Here is an 18,716-nt window from a genome sequence, read left to right as displayed (position 1 = left end):
AGAGAATTGAATTATTGTACTCATAATAATATATAGTGATGTTTAATGGGAGGAGCCCCCAGTGCAGGATGACAGCTGAACGCTGAAGGGAGGTGGTGGACAGGCTGAGGTATCCACCGTCCCCTAAATAGCCTGAGCGTGTTTGTGCTGAGCCTGGCCATCAGACCAGCCTGTCCGTGGTCCTGTGTTAATGAGCAGGCTAGAGTGAATTCTGAGCAGGGTCTGTGGCAGAAGGAAATCTTGGGTAAAGCAGTTATGTTGATTTACTACTACAAACAGGAGAAACTTAAGCTAGTTTTTCTGCCAACAGAGAGATCCAGGAACAGAGCAAGGCTAATGTAATGTAGGTTGGTGTTTCCTCATCTTTCTAGCGTCAGGGACACATGGAACATATTTGTGCAAGCAAGTGGACAAGGTGGTTCATATCATCTAGTCTGGTGATTCCAGTCACCATGAGAGCTGTCCTGCTCCTAAAGGGTAGAACATATTCCCTTCAGCAGGCCACTCCAGCTCATGACATCATTGTACAAATTCAAAAAAGACACTTCTTTCTCAAGTCGTACTCCATGTGTCTGTTATGTGCCAGGTAATTGACTGACATAAAAGGCATTTCAAAACTTTATGCTCGTTCATGAAAGATTGGACACCCTGAGAATTGTACATTGCATAACCACTGCAAGTCCAGCTTAGCATAGCTGCGACCCAGTGGTAGCCACCTGCTGTGGAGCAGTGCGGAGAGACAGAGACAGAGGACGTTTCTGACACCACGATGTCTACGGTGGCGTGAGGCCCTGCCGTAGAGGTGCGGGGAGATCACCAGCAAGGAGGGCCGCTGTGAGCTTGGGGTTCAGGAAAGACCCTGGACTGGAGGTATTCAATCAGGTATCATGTAGCTATGGAGGTGAGCGCAAAAAGACTCTGGAGGAGTGCTCAGGAAGACCATCAAGTCTTGTCTGCTAAGAAGGTTCTGATGCCTGTAATCTACCTACGTGGAAGGTTGAGTTTGAAGCCAGGCTGGTCATACATGAGATCCCCTTTTCAGCCAATAACTGGATGCCTGCCAGTTACATTGTAGGTTATAATCAAGAAAGAGAAGCAGAGACACAGAGACAGAGAAGATGGGTTCTAATATCTGAGTAAAATGGGAAAGCTAGGCACCCGTGGGAGGAGAAGCTGATCGGTGTGGTGCCTGACTCCTGGCTTACGGGCCGTGGTGGTTATAGGTTTTCTTCCTTGAAGGGTTCATATTATAAACAATTGGAGCACACAACTTCTTCCTTATGAATATTCTAGGACTTGCTTCTGTCCCCATAGAGATGGATCCTCTTTGCTTGCACCTTCTTGCATGTGTCTTTGGCATCCTGTGCTGTGTGTGCCTTTGGGTGTGAAAGAAATGGTGTTCCAACCCAGAAACAGGAGACATCAGGATGGAGCTTCATTATTTCCCCAAGACAAAGAGCAATTGTTCTGCTTTTAGGACGCTTGAGTCCCCTTCATTTTTGGCTAGAGCCCTATCGATTCTTGAGGCCGCTTTGGTGAGTTTCTGCATATTAGAAAACTTTTTGGCAGTCACCTGTAACTCAGACCATTAAAAATATGAGGAAACAAGTTTTCTTTCATGAATATTAATTACCTGGAAGATGAAAAAAATCTTTCAATAGTGCGACAATGGAGAAAATGTGGGTAATAAATGGGCACTTCTTGATCACTAAGGTTGGAAATTAGTAAATTAAAAACAAAACCAGATGAGAACTAAAAGCAAGGAGTGTGACCTTTTCCGGAGCAGCTCAAGGTTTGGCACTATTGAGCCAAGCATCTGGTGCGAGGGGCAGCGTGGGGTTCGTCCTTTGGTGCCAGCTCCCCACCCAGCTCAGCCCCCTCCAGCCGTCGTGTTTACCCGCTGCCCTCTGTGAGCTACAGAGCTTGGAGGGTCTTGCTCCTGCTCTGTCTGCCCAGGTGGCCCTGTACTTGCTCTTTAACTTGAGAGGCAAGAAGTACTGACTTCTCTTATTGGGGCAGTTCGACTTTGTGTCTCCATACTTCAGCCAGTAGTTACTCATGTTGCTTCCACCTTTGGGCAGCTATCAATAATGCTGCTACAAGTATTCGTATGCTAAATTTATATAGACAAATGTTTTCTTGGTTCTTGAGTATATACCTGGGAATGAAATTTCTAGTTTTATAATGACTCTGTATCTAAACCATTTGTGGAACGGACAGGCTGATTTCCAAAGCAGCTGCACCATCTTGCCTTCTTATCCGCGGTGGAAGTAGTGATGGTTTTACAATCTGTGAGTGGAAGCCACCGGCGTGAGTTCTGTACAAGACTGAATTTAATTGCATCTGAGTTCTATCTCACTTTAAAACTCCTGAATCATTCATTGTTTATATAAAATTTAAATGGAGCCGGAAATCCTGTATTTTTATCTCCCAGATTGACAGCTCTGTACATGCCACCTGCTTTTGTAAATAAAGTTTTATTGGAATATGCATATAAAATGGCTCATTAGCCCAGAGACCAGCAGGTAGTGTCAGTGAAAGCATTATGCGCACCTTTGGAAATATGTCTGCACCTGTGGTTTTGTGTTCTGCAGCTCTTGTAATTGACTTGGCAAGTTACCAACCCTTCACACCATGCAGTTCTAATTTTTAAAAAAGCATGATTCCTGGGAAAAATAAAAAAAATAACTTTATCCCAAATCCAAGTGTGGCGTGGTCGCAATCTACCTTCTCAGGTTGTCTTCTACTCTCCCCTGCTGTGCTCCAGGAAACTCGGGGTGAAAACCCCTCTGTCTGACACTAACACTAACACTGTTAATTAAGTTGCTGATAAACGGAAAACATGTCCCAGACGTCTAAATTTTTCCTTTTGTTTCCTTTTTTTCCCCTTCCTTCCTTCCTTCCTTTCTTTTTTTTTCTTTCTTTCTTTCTTTTCTGTACTTGTTCTGGGGCTTGAAAGAAGGCCCTGGGCTCTGTCCCTGAGCTTCTTTTACTCAAGGCTAGTGCTCTACCACTCGAGCCACAGCACCACGAACAGCTTTTTCTTAGTAGTTTATTGAGATAGTCTTCACAGATTTTTCTGCCTGGGTTAGCTTTGAACTACAATCCTCAGATATCAGCCTCCTGAGTAGCTGGGATTACAGGCATGAGCCACCAGTGCCCAGATTCTAATTTTTTCAATGCTGAAAAAAAATCTAAATTATGAAAGCACAGTTTAGAGATTCCTTTGTTTGGCTTGCAGTAGATAACAAGGAGAGCGGACTGGATTCCCTGAGGCACATTCACCTGGCTACTGTGAATAACAGGAAGGTACTTTGCACATCACATTCAGTCTTAACCCCTGAGGTGGTCATGTTTCTATCCCGCCACACAGAGAGTGAAGTGATCTGTCCAGGTGCAGAGACAGCATCATGGAGAGCAATACCTGATTTGGGTTCCTGACCCTGTTCCTGATTGCTCTTTATCTTATTTATTTATATTAAATCGATGTTGCCAGGTCACAGCTTCCCATCAAGTATGACATAGTGATCTGTACGTAATTTCAGTTCAGTGTAGTGTGAAACATCTCTGTGCGCAGATATGTTAGAGTGAAGGAAAAATACAAACTGCCCCCCCCCCAGTGCTGTTTTTGTGCTGCCTTGAATTAGGGTGGGAAGGAGGCTTTAGGCCCAACAAAGGGCACATACACTGCCATGAAAAATGTCAGATTCTGACATGCTAGAAGAAAGCAGCAGAAAGCCAGGCATGGTGGTGCATACCTTTAATCCCAGCAAGTCCTGAAGCAGAGGCACAAGGATCAAGAGTGCCAAGTGAGCCTGGAAGTAGTTGGTAAGAGAGCTGGGGATGTAACTCAGTGGTGGAGTACTTACCCAGGAAGTGTGAGGTCCAAGAGAATCCCAAGGAAAAAGAAAAGCGAGCAGAAGCCTGTGGGGCAGGGGCCTATACGCTGGTGTAAGCTCTTGGAGCTAGGCCCGCGAGGGGCCGAGCCAGGAAGCCTGCAGCCCATCTGAGTTAGGGAAGGCTGCGTGGGGCAACATGGGGCTGTTGGAAGGGGTTCAAGACTAATTGGAGCACCTTATGAAATTTTGAAATAGTGTTTAAAAATAATAGCTGAATAGTTTGATGCAATTCAAATCAAAAGGAAGTAGGCAAAATAAAGAGACCTGAGGTTCTATAGATTTGTATCAGAAAAATGCCTGGCACTGAGCACTGAAACTGAAGGATGATGACAAGTTTAAATATTATTTTTCTTTTTTTTTCTGCACAAAGTGGTCATGCCAGTTCTTTGCAAATCATTTCACACAGAGCCAGAAATCATTCAAAGCAGGAGTGGTCTCTCTGCAGAGAGGTTTCACATTCCAAATATGCGTATGTTGCACAGAATGTCTAATTATTCTTGGGGACAATTACTGTCAGGTTCCAGAATGCGTTCAATGAACAGCAATTGGTGTTTATTCAGTTCTTAAAAGACCATACAAGGGAACAGTAGGTTATATTGTCGGCCTAAAGAAGCATTTTGCCATGCAGAAACATCTGCTTTCTATTTAAAGCCGTGAAGAGGGAACGGGGGTGTGTTTGAAATATACTCCTGAACATTGAACACCAAAGGAAGGAGAATAAAATTGGATATGAAGGTAGTTTCTGTTCTCTGATACACATGCTCTTCCGTTTCTCCCTGCTGGGAAAGAAATGTGGCCTCCTGGGTTGGAAAGTTCGGATTCTGTTGACTCTTTCTATTTATACTGATTTGCACACTGATAGGAACTGACTCCTGTGTCCTAGTTCCAGATCTTTTATTTTCTCAGGTTAGGCAAAAAAATATTTTTAAAGCTGGTATCTATTTCTCTGAATCTTGTAAATATCTCTGGTCTTTGTTCTTAAAGATACCAAGATTTAGCTGGGCATAGTGGCTCACACCTACTCAGGAGGTTGATATTGGGAGGGTCATGGTTCAAGTCCAGCCCAGACAAAAGAAATTCACAAGATTCCATCTCAACAGAAAAAGTTGAGCATGGTGATGTACACCTGTCACATTGGCTACATTGGAAGCATACACAGGAGGACCATGGTCCAGGCTAGCTCAGGCAAAAAGTGAGATCCTATCTCAAAAATAACCAGAACAAGCTGGTTACTAGTGTCTCATGCCTGTAATCCTAGCAGTTTAGGAGTCTGAAATCTGAGGATATTGTTGGAAGTCAGCCTGGGCAAAATACATGAGATTCTTATCTCTAGTAAGCCAACAAAAAAAAACTAAAGTGGGGGGCTGGGAAGGTGGCTTAGTGGTAGAGCGCTTGCCTTGCATGCATGAGGCCCTGGGTTTGATTCCCCAGCACCACATAAGAAAAAATAAATAAAAGACTTACAAATTCCACCTCCTTAAAAAAAAAACAAAAACAAAAACTAAAGTGGGTCCATTGCGCAAATGGTAGAGCACTAGCTCCGAGTGAAAGGCTAGGAGTCAGCGCCCAAGCTCTTGAGTTCATACGCAAGTATTGTAACGGAAAAAGGGGCTGAGGGCATGGCTCAAATGGTAGAACTCCTCCTGCCTAGTAAATATAAGATTGTCTGAAATCCATCTTTTTTTTGTTTTGTTTTGTTTTTTGGTCTGGTCGTGGGCCTGAACTCTGGGCCTGGGCGCTGTCCCTCAGCTCTTCAGCTCAAGGCTAGCGCTCTACCACTTGAGCCACAGCGCCACTTCCGGCTTTTTTCTTCTTGCTTATGTGGTGCTGAGGAATCGAACCCAGGGCCTCAGGCATGCAAGGTAAGCGCTCTACCACTGAGCCACCTTCCCAGCCCTTGTTTTTTTTTTTTGTTTGTTTGTTTGTTTTTGTTTTTGTTCTGTTTTGTTTTTGGGTCCTGTTGTGGGGCCTGAACTCTGGGCCTGGGCGCTGTCCCTCAGCTCTTCACTCAAGGCTAGCGCTCTACCACTTGAGCCACAGCACCACTTCTGGCTTTTTTCTTCTTTTCTGGCTTATGTGGTGCTGAGGAATCAAACCCAGGGCCTCAGGCATGCAAGGCAAGCGCTCTACCACTGAGCCACCTTCCCAGCCCTCTGAAATCATCTTGTAACCTTTAGATACCTGCATGGGTAATGGACACTCAGAGTCCTGTTCAGAGAATTAAATAAGGATCTATGTAATCTCTGTGGTGTGCAGTAAACTTTGTGTAGAGGACAGTGTGCAGGTTATTTATTGCTGTGTAATGAATTGCCATAAACTTAGCTGCTCAAAATAAAGCCTTTTTTGTGGGTCAGGACTCTGCTAGGACTTACCTGAGCATGCTCCTCTGCTCCAGGGTCTTATACAGGCTGTAATTCAGAGTGATATTCCAGGCTGAAGTTTCCTCCTCTGAAGGAGGGTGTGCTTCCAAGCTCACGTGGTAACTGGCAGAATTTCAGCTCCTACAGGAAGAACTAGCGGCCTCAGTTCTTCTCCATTTGTTGGCTGGAGTCCTCGCTCACATTCTGATAACCTAGCAGATTTCTTTTATCAAATATAACAAGAATTATTGAGTCTTCTAGGAAGACAGAAGTCACCATCCTGTGTAACCCAGTTGTGCAAACCTATCACCGTTACCACATTCTGACGGCTAAAGACAAATCACAGTTCCCTCTGAGACGCAAGGGAAGCCACATCAGCAGGTGGCGTGTGCCACAGACAGGAAGGGAGTATATACCATGGTTAAGAGTGACTTGCAATCTCAGCCATGCCATTTGCTGTGACCCAGGATGGTGGCTGGCCTCTCTGAGCCACCTGGGTGGCTCCTTCCCCAAAGCCTAGATGAGAGATCACGTGTGCACTCAGTAAATGTCAGCTCCTGGCTCTTCTTCGTATCTTTGCTTTTTTGCCCTCTCTTGAAATAACATTTGACTTTTGAATTTCTGAAGAGTAGCACTCCCTGGTGCCCTTGGATGTGGTTATTCATGTGGCAATCCCAGTCCTGCCGGGTGGCTCCGGCACAGCTGTGCCAGACTGGCTGTGCAGCTTCCCCTCTTTGCCCAAGGGCCTCAGGACTTGGGCCTCAGGAGGAGACCAGAGCTCCCTGCCAGTGTGATCACCCCAGAGCTCCCTGCCAGTGTGATCACCCCAGAGCTCCCTGCCAGTGTGATCACCTCAGAGCTCCCTGCCAGTGTGATCACCCCAGAGCTCCCTGCCAGTGTGATCACCCCAGAGCTCCCTGCCAGTGTGATCACCCCAGAGCTCCCTGCCAGTGTGATCACCCCAGAGCTCCCTGCCAGTGTGATCACCTCAGAGCAGGACAGGCAGGACTGACTGCGGGGTCCCTCTTGGTCTCTCCTAGCAGCCACTTCCTTTGCAGACAGTCTTTGGTGACCAAGAGTATGTCCAGCTTGAACCCCCAGGCTGCACCACATCTTTCCACTTCCGATTGTGGTCCCCAGGGCATCCCACCGAGCTGGGAAGGCAGATTTGGAGACGGGGCCTCTGGAGGTCCACCTGGACCTTCAAGTCTTGTTAAGGGATGCCTCATCAGAAAGCTCTACCATTGTCTGACCTCCTCTGCCCCTGCCCGCCATCTCTCTCTACTTTGCTTTCCTCGCTTCCTCGTTCCTGTAAGCCTCAGGGACACGGAGAACTTGCAGAGGGTCCTGCCTGGACACCCGCACTCCCTCTGCACACTTCTTTCTGACCAAGGTATCTCTGCCTCCCTTCATGTCCTCTACACTTTCACATCCAGGGGTCCTGCTCTTGGCCCCGCGGTTGTCCCCAGAGCTGTTGGAGACCTTCTAGGGGCCGGGGGAGAGATGCTGGGCACAGGCACTAGAGGGCGTTTCTTCCTTTTTTCCCCTGAATCATCTGGTCAGTGTGACCATCTTCTCACCTTCCTTGAGGATAACAAACATCTGTAACTCTCCCCAGCTTCTTCCCTGAAGAAGCTTTCAGGAGTGGGTGGTAGGGCCTGGGAACTTGTATTTTTAGTAAGTTTCCCCTAGTTCTTGTCATGAAAGCTTAGATCCAGTCCCTGCTTGGTGTGGGGCATTGGAAGGAATGTCTGAAAGCCTGTGTCCCTCCCCAGCAAGGGCCTATGACTCGTGGCCTAGGGTCAGTACTGTGGGAGAGCGAGGTAAAGACTTAAGTATAATTGTATTCCCTTGAAATTTTTCTGTAGTGACTGAGGTCTCTTCTGGGAGGAAGTGTCCACTTAGATGATTAGGAAAATATGAGGCTGGTTTAATAGTGGCACAGCTGAGCCATGCAGACATCAGACTTCAGACATGGCCATGAGTGTATGTTTCCCATAGCCTGACCTCCTGACAACGGATGTGAGAAACGATGGTGTGAATACTCTTCTTATTTCTGTCACTCACACCCAGTTGCTAGAAGGGTGTTGGCGTAGGATGGAGTAGGTGGGTGAACTTGTTTGTTTTGAGGGGGAATTGTCCCAGAGGGACTTTCTCTATTCCTAGGTTCTGTGATCAAGGAACGCTAGTTCCTGCCTACTCTGGATGCTGGCCTCTAGAGCGGCTGCACTGAAGCGGCAGTCATAGCCCTCTGAGAAGCAGTCGCAAAGCTTTCTGTGTTTCTCTAAAACCGGGCCAGTAGTCATGGCATTGGTCAGTATTCCTTGCATGCAACTCAAATGCAAATTGCTTTTCTAGGAAGTTTCCTCTTGAGAGCTTTCTTTCCGACAACAAATATGTGGGCAGAATGGCTCAAAGACTGTTTTGCCTAAAACTACTCCATCTGGAGAGCAGAGTGCTTGAAGTTCACCTTCCCTTTAGATTCTTTGACTTGTGATTCTATTCTCTCATGTCATCTCTTTTGATATCATAGGGATCTTAAAATTTAATTTGACTAAACTAAAATTAAGGCTTTTCATTTAATTTTGTACCACTAAAGTATTAAATCTGAAGCATTTTATTCATTTATTTTTACATGCTGGTTATTCTTTTGTCTTATTTTAGACAATTTCAATGGTTTTTTTTTTTTTTTTGTAAAAACGCTTTACAGAGGGGTTACAGTTACTTGAGCAAAATAATGAGTACATTTCCTATTGAGCATTGTTGCCTCTTCCTTTGTTTTCCCCTACCATCCCTTCCCTCCCACCTCCACAACTACCTCCTCTCCCTGGAAGTTATAAAGTTCGTTTTCAATATAGTGTTTTATATATCTCATTGTTACAATGAATCAACCTGTATCCTTATTGAAGCATTTTGTTTTTTCCCTTCCCCTCATTCAATGGGTTTTGAGACAATTTGCCCTATAGAACCTTCAGAAAGGAGTGTATTTTGTAATATATTGTAGATCCTTTAAATTTTTGCCGTGCAGTGAATTCTTCTACAGTTCTTAATCATCTTTCTTATTTCTTAATGCTAATTCACCACTAAACAGAAAGATAGATAGATATTGTGTTAATGTGGCTAGCATGTAGCAAGCATGTCTCATGAAGAGTTTGTGGGGATATGAGTTAAGCACCAGCAGTGATATAGAGAGATGGGTTTGATGAATTCTACATAAAAGTCTAAAGTTTTTACAAGGTAGGGGAACATTAAAGTTATGGCCAAGTTGATCCTAAATGTAAACTACAAGTTAATTGAACAGATTCCAACAAGAGGGCTTGACGGTATGGCCAGAGCCTGCCTACCAAGTGCCAGTCCCTGAGTTCAACCCAGTACTTCAAGAAATTCTGCAGCTCAGGTACCTATGGCTCATGCTTGTAATCCTACCTATTTGGGAGGCTGATACTGGCAAAGGCTTGCAAGACAAGGTATGTTGGCACACCTCTCACACCAGCTGCAGCTTGAGGTGTTGATGGAGGATCCCAGTGAGGCTGTCCTGGGCAAAAGAGAGACCTTATCTCAAAAGTCAACCAGCCACCAGCAAGCGTGAAACCTGTTCAAGCCCCAGTACAACAGGCAGGGGTGTGGATAAAGGAAAGAAAACTAAAAAACAAAAATTGAGTACTTAGTAGAAATACAGAATGCAAATATAAGACCCTTCAATTGTTGCAGAATCTCCCCAGAATGAATTTGTCTAAAAATGTTTTTAAATGAATTGGTTCAAAGTCTTGCAAATGGCAAGTGGATGCTGGGGAAGGAGTGAGGCACTTGATGGGGAAACAGAAACTCAAGATGGTGCAGCATAGGCCAATTGCTACAGGGCCACTTGCCCTGCAGCCTCGGGTGGTAGCGCCAAACAGCAGGTTGCAGAAATGACTTACTGGTGTTTCTACCTCTTCTCTTTCCTCTCCTTGTTTTAATTGTCCTCATGCATATGTATCTTTACCAATGAGCTATTTAAAATCTTTCGGGGGTTGTAGGTGGCCTAGAAATCATTATACATTAGGTCATGTTCTGTCAACTCACACGCCTGTCCTGTTGCAGAGAACAGCCCATCTTCACCACCCGAGCGCACGTCTTCCAGATCGACCCCAGCACCAAGAAGAACTGGGTGCCTGCAAGCAAGCAAGCAGTCACTGTTTCCTACTTCTACGATGTCACGAGAAACAGCTACCGGATCATCAGTGTGGATGGAGCCAAGGTACTGCCCCGGCTGCTGACCTTGCAGTCTTCACCTGTCCTTATCAGAACAGTGGTGCATTTGACAAAGGAAGGGAAGAAGGCACACCCCGAGTCGTGGCATCTTCACATGAAAGTTATAATCAGGGTGTCTGCGCAATCATCTACCCCGCTGGAGTTTCCCACTTAAAATTATGGCAAATGATTAAAACGAGATTCCCTGTTAGCACACTGTCTTCATAACTAATACTTCAATGCCTGCGTAATGGTTACATCAAGGGCTCTTAATTTCTCTACCATGGTTAGATATTTAAATGGCCTCCTTTTTTTTTTTAACTACTGTAGACAATGAGCCATTTTCATGTACCAGATTTCCCAAGATGTTTGTCATAAACCTATTGCTTTCCTTGGCTGTTTCCCTAGTATAGATCCTGGAAGTAATATTCTAGGCCATAGTAACATTTTTTGGCCCCGAATACATGGTGTCAAATTGCTTGCCAAGAATTTCTCCCATCATGTGTGAGATGCCAGTTTATTGCATCCTTGCCAATGTTGAGTAGGACCTCATCTTATCTAGTATGACATGAGAGTCACATTCTATTAAATCAGTTTGAAGTGTCTCTTCAAACATTTTCCCCCCTGGTTCTTTGGTTATTATGTTGTTTTTGCTTTTTTTTTTCTCTTTTTTTTTTTTTTTTTTTTTTTAATGTCAGCCGTGGAGCTTGAACTGTGGCCCTGAGCGCTGTCCCTCAGCTCTTCAGCTCAAGGCGAATGCCCTAGCACTTGAGCCACAGCACCACTTCTGGTCTTCTGATGGTTACTTGGAGATAAAAGTCTCACAGACTTTCCTGCCCGGGCTGGCTTTGAACTGCGATCCTCAGATCTCAGCCTCCTGAGTAGCTAGGATGACAGGTGTAAGCCACTGGCACCCAGCTTCCATATTTTTACTACATAATATGGAAGTGATGCTAGCAGAAGTACCACTAAGTCTTAAAAAAAAAAAAAAGTAAAGACAGAACCATCTGCTTTATAGTCTTTCTTTGTCTTTTATCTGTGTCCATTGTACTGAACCCTTTTACAGGCTCTTACCAGAAATTCATTGTGTCTGAAGACAAACTTTATTTGCCCTCTAAACTTCCTTCCCTTTTATTTCCCTATTATTTGACATAAAAGACAAAATGGAGAGACATGTCTATTTAAGTTTGTAAATTGAATCAACTGCTGAAGTGTCTTCTGTTTTAAGACCGTAACTCTTGTTCTGGCGCAGCCTTACTTAGACCTCTGGTCGACTTCTCGTCTCTTCTCTTCTGTCTTTCCTGACTTTTACCTGTAGTATAGGCCACAGAATGTAGGGAAGCTGGGAGCTGGACAATAGAATGGTGTGAGCTTCTCCCCCAACTCTGCAGAGGACAGTGAATGGGGAAGGCGCCGTAGGAAAATCCCCAGTAGGGCATGAGAGCACCATGTCGCTCCTGGTCTAACGCCGCCCCATCTCAAGGCAAGTCCTCCCTTCAGCTCACGTTCTGAGTGCCTTTGTGCTTTCAGCCCTACAGAGCTGACTGCAGAGAAAGTCACCATGGCCCCTGGTCCCTGTGCCACAACCCTTCATTTTCCTCAAGAAGGCATCTCAGAAATCCTCATTTGAGAGGCCCCAGCCTGGCTCAGGTCAGGTGTGAGGGAGGTGCGGTGGGCCGGTGCTGGTGCTGAGATCGAGCTTCCCCGGACGGTGGAGGAGCGTTCCTGACACCTGTATGCAGTGTTGTGTGACCCTGTCATTTAGAAAGTGACCATGTCCAGAGGCAGAGTTTTCCCACTTCGGCAGTTGACACAGTGGCACAGGGGAGCGAGCAGGGCGTTAGTAGGGAAGCGCGAAAGTGCCTGGCACAGAGTAGGCGGTGCCTCATTTTTGATTAATGAATATGTGAAAGGTACCTTCATTTTAAACTTTATTGTAATTTTTTGGCAGTATCAGGGTCTTCTGCTTGCCAGGTAAGTGCTCTACCTCTGAGCCATGCCTGTAATCCTTTTTTTTGCTAGTTAATATGTCTGTGTGTGTCTGTGTGTGTGCATTCACGTGCACCCCAGTGCATGCCCGTGTGTGCCCACCAGTCCTGAGTCTTGAACTCGGGGCCTGGGCACTGTCCCTGAGCTTTTTTTCCTCAAAACTAGTACTCTACCACTTGAGCCACAGCTCCACTTCCAGCTTTTTTGGTAGTTAAGTAGAGATAAGAATCTCATTGGGGCTGGGAATGTGGCTTAGTGGTATAGTATTTGCCTACCATGTATGAAGTTCTGGATTTGATTCTTCAGTGCCACATAAACAGAAAAAGCCGGAAGTGGCACTGTGGCTCAAGTGGTAGAGGCCTAGCCTTGAGCAAAAGAAGCTCAGGGACAGTGCTCAGGCCCTGAATTCAAGCCTCAGGACTGTCACCAAAAAAAAAAAAGATTCTCATGGACTTTCCTACCCTGGCTGGCTTCAAACCTTAATTCTCAGATCTCAGCCTCCTGAGTAGGATTACAGGCGTGAGCCACCGGCGCCTGGCTTTTTTTTCACACTTCTGATTATTTTTTTCAAATATCATATAATGGATATTTGACAAGATATATCCATGGATTTTAGACTTTTAAAAAGTCTCCTGAGCTGGGTGCTGGTGGCTCATGCCTGTAATCCTAGCTACTCAGGAAGCTGAGATCTGAGGATTGCAGTTTTAAGCCAGGCTGGGCAATATTCACTGCCCGTGAAACTGTTTTTGTTGTTGTTGATTGTGGGGCTTGAATGCAGGCCTGGGTGCTGTCTCTGAGCTTTTTCCACTCAAGATTGTTCTACCACTTTGAGCCAGAGCTGTACTTCTGGTGGTCAATTGAAGATAAGAGTCTCATGGACTTTCCTGCCAGACTGGCTTTCAACCTTGATCCTCAGATCTCAGCCTCCTGAGTAGCTAGGATTACAGGCATGAACCACTGGGTGCCTGGCCTATGCTGGTTATTTTTAAGATAGAACCTTACTTCCACCCCAGGTGTGTACCTGAATTGTGATTCACTTTTTTTTAGGCTTCTTATCATAGCTGGAATGACAGGCACTGGCCCTCATTCTTTCACTGAGATCGAAGTCTTGCGGACTCTTCTGCCTGGACTGACCTGGAGCTAAGATCCTCTTGTTCTCAGCTTTTCACATAGCTAGATGGCAAGCATATGCCACTGTGCTTAGCTTTTGATTGAGAAGGGGTCTCTCAAACTATTTTTTTGCCCAGGCAGGCCTTGAACTGCAATACCCTAGTCTCATCTTCCCATATAGGATGACAAGAGCATGTCACCACTCCCAGCTGTGGGTTGAAAAAGGGTCCCATGGACTTTTTGTCTGGACTGGCCTCAAACTGTGACCCTACCATTCTCAGCCTCCCAAGTAGCTAGGATTACAAGTGAGCCACCAGCGTAGAGCCTCTATTTTTTTTACTTCTGGGAGACATGGGGATGCTGCAGTTGTAATTACCACTTCTCTCTGCTCCTGAGCTAGAATTGCCTGGACTCTCCAGGATGCTGAGAGTGGAGAGGCTAGCTGACCTGCTTTCTTTTTATCTGTAAATTCTGTCAGTTCATCTGCCATCTTTAGAGGGGTTTGTACTTTTGTCAGTTGAGTCATCCAAGGATAGATTGGGCTTTACTATAGATGAAACAACGCTTTCTAGAGCAAGTGCTTTGGTCCTATTAGCTAGACTTTCAGTAATTTGTCAAAGTGTCAGCCACTGTACCATTGTGGCTGTGCAGTTCCTGAAGGCTGTGTCAGCGTGGGATGTCGCGGCAGTCGAGATGGCTGAGAAATCCGATGGATAGAGGAGGATGGGCAGGCAGCCTAGCTGCAGAGCAAAGCTAATGCAGGCTCGGTGTGAAGGATTTGTCAGGCCAGAGGGTTATTCAACAGTGGGAGTGGAGCTGGACGCCAGTGACTCATGCCAATAATCCTAGCTACTCAGGAGGATGAGTAGCTAGAGGATTGTGGCAGAAAAGTCACAAGACCCTGTTTCCAAAGTAACCATCAAAAAGCCAGGCTTGAGGTATGGCTCCAGCAAAAAGAAAAATCTAGCAAGTGTTAGGCACTGAGTTCACACCTGGCCCCCCTAAAAAGGAAAAAAAAAGTCAAAATTGGAATTCTAGGCTAGGGGACACCGCTGAAATCCAGAGATAGAGCCATACTCTCACCACCATCCCATGGTCCCTGGTGTCCCTGGGCACCAGAGGGCTGAGATGGAGCCCTTCTGCAAAGCGGAGCAGGGGCTCTGGGAAGGAAGGAGGCAGGAAGAAGCAAATCATTTGATTACTATCACTGGAACTCTAGGGTTGAGGATGGGGCAAGTTTCTTGTGTGGAAAACTGGAACACAGCACTGGATGTGGCCCCAACACTGCCCAGTCCTGCTTAACTGATGAGGTACATCAAGTAAGACCAACATCCCAGGTCTAGACAGATCCTGTGCGTCCTGCTGGCCTGCAGATGGTGGGCATGGAGAAGGAAAGGCCTTCAGAGCAGTGACCGCGATCGGCACTGCCAGTGCTGCCGGCTTGCCCTCTCCTGACCCACCACAGAGGCCTGACGGCCCCAGCCTTGCTTCCTGCTGTCTGCATACTCAGATCACAGGCTCTCCCTCCTACGGATGGGATAGCTGCCTGCCACATGCCTGGGCCCACACTGTCCACACAGTGTCAGGCCTGCTGTCAGTGCCTACAGAATGCTGTTGTAGACTGCTGTGTCACTGGAGTGACACCCCTGGGCTGGCTTACATTTCACATCCGGATACCCCCCTTTTATATAATGCGTTTGATTCCAGTCTTGTTCTGAAGTGAGATGACAGTTTAGCTTATGGAGCCATGTCTTAGCTCAAGAACCTCACTTCTGTTCCATTGGCCTGGGCCCTGTCTCCCGCCATTGGACAAGCCACATCAAATCTATGACCTTGAGCTCCTGCATGGTCCTGGTGGACTATCCCTCCTAATGCAGAGGGCTGCTGCTGGCTGGCTGAGGAAACTCACTCTGCTCCTGCCAGGTGGAGTAGATGCACTTGTGAAACAAGTCGCTGATCTGGAAGGGACTTGGTGGTCGTTGTGAGCAAAGGTCGCACCAGACCCAGCTGCTGTGGAGATAGTGGGCTCTCCGGGACCCTAGGAGGGGAAGCGTTGCCGCCCGCAGCTTTTGCAGCTCCGGAAACTTCTCTTCCCTGTCCAAGTATTTGTCGTGCTCTGTCGCTACCGCCTTGACCAGCAAGGAAGACGCGACACCGGGCTCTTCTCTCTGCAGTTTTTTCAGGACCTTTTATTCATCTTCTGACCCCAACCCCGGGGGAGAATTCCCCACAGCCTTAAGTACCCGCTGGGTAGCCAACCCTGATACGCCACGTGGGAACCACCAATAGGTTCAGGTGCACGTAAGCAAGCCAGATTCTTTGCCTTAGCCATGTAAGGAGTTGTTTACCACGAGAGCACGCCCCATCGGGAAGGCGGAGGGCGGAAGCCGGCACCATCTTCCAGGTGCGGCCTCTCACAGCTCTCTACAGTTCCCCCTTTTTTGTTTAAAGAACACAGATGAGAACAGAGGTCTGATCCCTGTTGTGCAATTGCAAGGACTGCATACAAGCCTTCTCCCAGAGGGCGCCTTCTCTAGGGATGACTCAGCCTGTCCATTGATTCGTTTTTCACAAGGACGGGAAAAGGCGAATCGAACCCGTGTGCAATCAAACATGCTCTCCTCGAGGGCAAAACTCATGCCTCTCGACTGCAGTACTTTGGCTTTGCAATCTGTGTTCATTGTTTTAGGGTGGCAAGCCACGCTTAGGGGGACTGACCTGCTCCAATGACTGTAAAGGCTTGGATAATCATGGCTGCACTGCGACGCTGAGAACCTCTAATTTGGCAAATACACCACAGACATACCAAGGAGGCTAACACCAGGAGGCCTATCAGGGCTCCTAAACCCGCCCCCTCCTTGAGATGAATCATAGCAGCGGAGATCCATGAAGATAACCCCTCCGCCAATCCGGCATCCACTCAGGTCGAGTTCACCATGACGATGGCAACCCTGAGCTGTTCCATCAGGCTGTCGAACTCCCCAGTTCAATTATCTAAAAGATAACTAGACAACTGTTTAGACAAATTTGCAGCGTTTTTTAAATAGGTTTTTTCCTGGGCCTGAACTCTGGGTCTGGGCGCTGTCCCTCAGCTCTTCAGCTCAAGGCCAGCACTCCACCACTTAAGCCACAGCACCACTTCCGGCTTTTTTCCTTTTGCTTATGTGGTGCTGAGGAATCGAACCCAGGGCCTCAGGCATGCAAAGCAAGTGCTCCACCACTGAGCCACCTTCCCAGCCCTTTTCTTCTGGGTTAATTGCACCACAGCAGCAGCTAATCCAGCATTAGTTAGTGGTCCGCCCAGCTCTCTGCAAACTTTCATCCATGCTTCTAGTCCCCTATTCTTATATGAGGTTATGGCGGCTCTGCATTCCTTAGTGCACTGCTCGTAAACAAGCTGTTTAATTAATGGCATGGCTGCATCTCGGTCACCAAAAATTCTGCCAGCGGCCTCAACCATACGAGCAACAAAGTCCGAAAACGGCTCCATAGAGCCCTGCAGGATTTTGGTGAGATTGCCACTCACCTCGCCTTTATTTGGTAAGGCCTTCCATGCCTTTATGCCAATTTTATTGATTTGTTCATAAACTTGAACCGGGTAGCCTATCTGCTGATTGGCGAATCTCCCCTGTCCAAGCAGCATATCTCTGTCCCAAGCTGGGTTTCCCCCAGCCTGATTGGCCGCAGCCTCTTCACTAGCAAATTCAATCAAAAAGGCCTTCCAATCTAAATACTGACCTGGGCTCAAACAAGCTCGTGCGAGCCCACTCCAATCACCGGGTGTCATGCAGTGTCTGTTTAGGGCCTCCACCTGGGCTACAGTAAAGGAGGCCGTGATTCCGTATGTCCGCACAGACTCAGCTAAAGATTTTATCACCTTAAAATCTAAGGGTTCATGATACCACTGTCCCTGTGGATCCTGAAATATTGGACAGGCTAGATGTAACTCGGTTCTGACCGCTTTCCACACGCCTGGGCTGAAAGAACAGCCGGGGCTGCCACTTCCAGGGTCCTCCGCATAGAGCGGAGGGGCTGAAGGTGTGGGGCGGTGCACGGAGGGCGTGCATTCGTCTTTATCTGGGTCCTCTCTCTCCTTCCCTTTCCTCCTCTTTCTTATCTTTGTTTTTTCTATTTGTTCTATGAGTGATTGTAGTTCCTCTGAGTCTGTAGACTCAGAGGTCTCTAGTTCGGCAAAATCAGGGTATAACCCCCCGCCCCCGCTCTCCTCCTTTTTGCTGTCTGCCCTTTCCGATCTTTCTTCCTGCAGCATTTCTAAGGCGGCCTGACCATTCTCTACCGCCTCACTGCAACGCTGGTCCTCGAGACAGCCTCTTATCAGTTTCCATATTGGTCTCACTCCGCTCTTAAGCGTTCCTTGTTCAGAGGCAAAATCTAGGTCCCTCCCTAGTTTCTCCCAAGAGGCCACCGTGAGGCTTCCGGAGACAGCGAACCATGGGGCAATGATGTCACATTCATTCAAAAATCTCTCTAAAGTACTCTTTTTTATTTTTAACTTTTTTGAGTGCAGTAGCTCATTGAGAGCCAAAAAAATTGGGTGCGAAGAAGAAGCGCCCATGTTTTAAACATTTAAAGCTGGTAAACAAACTTTTACTTTCACTTTTGGCTACTCTATTGACTAGCCCCGGGTTCTCACTCTCTCTATCTACCGAGAAGAGCAAAAATCCCCCCCCCCCTCTTGTGGCGGATTCCCCTTTTACCTGGGAACTTACTCCCCGCTCTTGTGGCGGATTCCCCTTTTACCTGGGGACTTACCCCCGCTTTTGTCGCGGATTCCCCTTTTACCTGGGGACTTACCGGTGCACCACCCTGACCGCAGAGAGTTCTGAGTCCTCATTGGGGTTATGGCTGAGTCCCCGTACGGGCCACCACGTGTCGCTACCGCCTCGACCAGCAAGGAAGACGCGACACCGGACTCTTCTCTCTGCCCTTTATTCAGGACCTTTTCGTAATCTTCTGACCCCCACCCCCATGTTTCAAACATTTAAAGCTGGTAAACAAGCTTTTACTTTCACTTTTGGCTACTCTACTGACTAGCCCCGGGTTCTCACTCTCTCTTTATCTACCGAGAAGAGCAAAAATCCCCCCGCTCTTGTGGCGGATTCCC

At 47.0% G+C, this 18,716-nt stretch overlaps 1 protein-coding gene across 3 annotated transcripts in view; it reads left to right on the top strand.

The window, feature by feature from the left end:
* Homer2 (homer scaffold protein 2) overlaps nt 1–18,716 on the top strand; it is a 68,154-nt gene that overhangs the window by 27,283 nt on the left and 22,155 nt on the right. For all 3 annotated transcript variants that reach the window (XM_070043347.1, XM_070043346.1, XM_070043349.1), the window contains one exon: nt 10,343–10,499. In XM_070043347.1, coding sequence (XP_069899448.1) covers nt 10,343–10,499 — 157 coding nt within the window. Of the gene's footprint in view, nt 1–10,342; nt 10,500–18,716 lie in introns of those variants that run through there.

This window comes from Dipodomys merriami, unplaced genomic scaffold (assembly GCF_024711535.1).
Source record: "Dipodomys merriami isolate MVZ:Mamm:240054 unplaced genomic scaffold, mDipMer1.0.p SCAF_33, whole genome shotgun sequence".
Classification (NCBI taxonomy): Eukaryota; Metazoa; Chordata; class Mammalia; order Rodentia; family Heteromyidae; genus Dipodomys; species Dipodomys merriami.
This window is presented reverse-complemented; position numbering and strand designations above follow the sequence as displayed.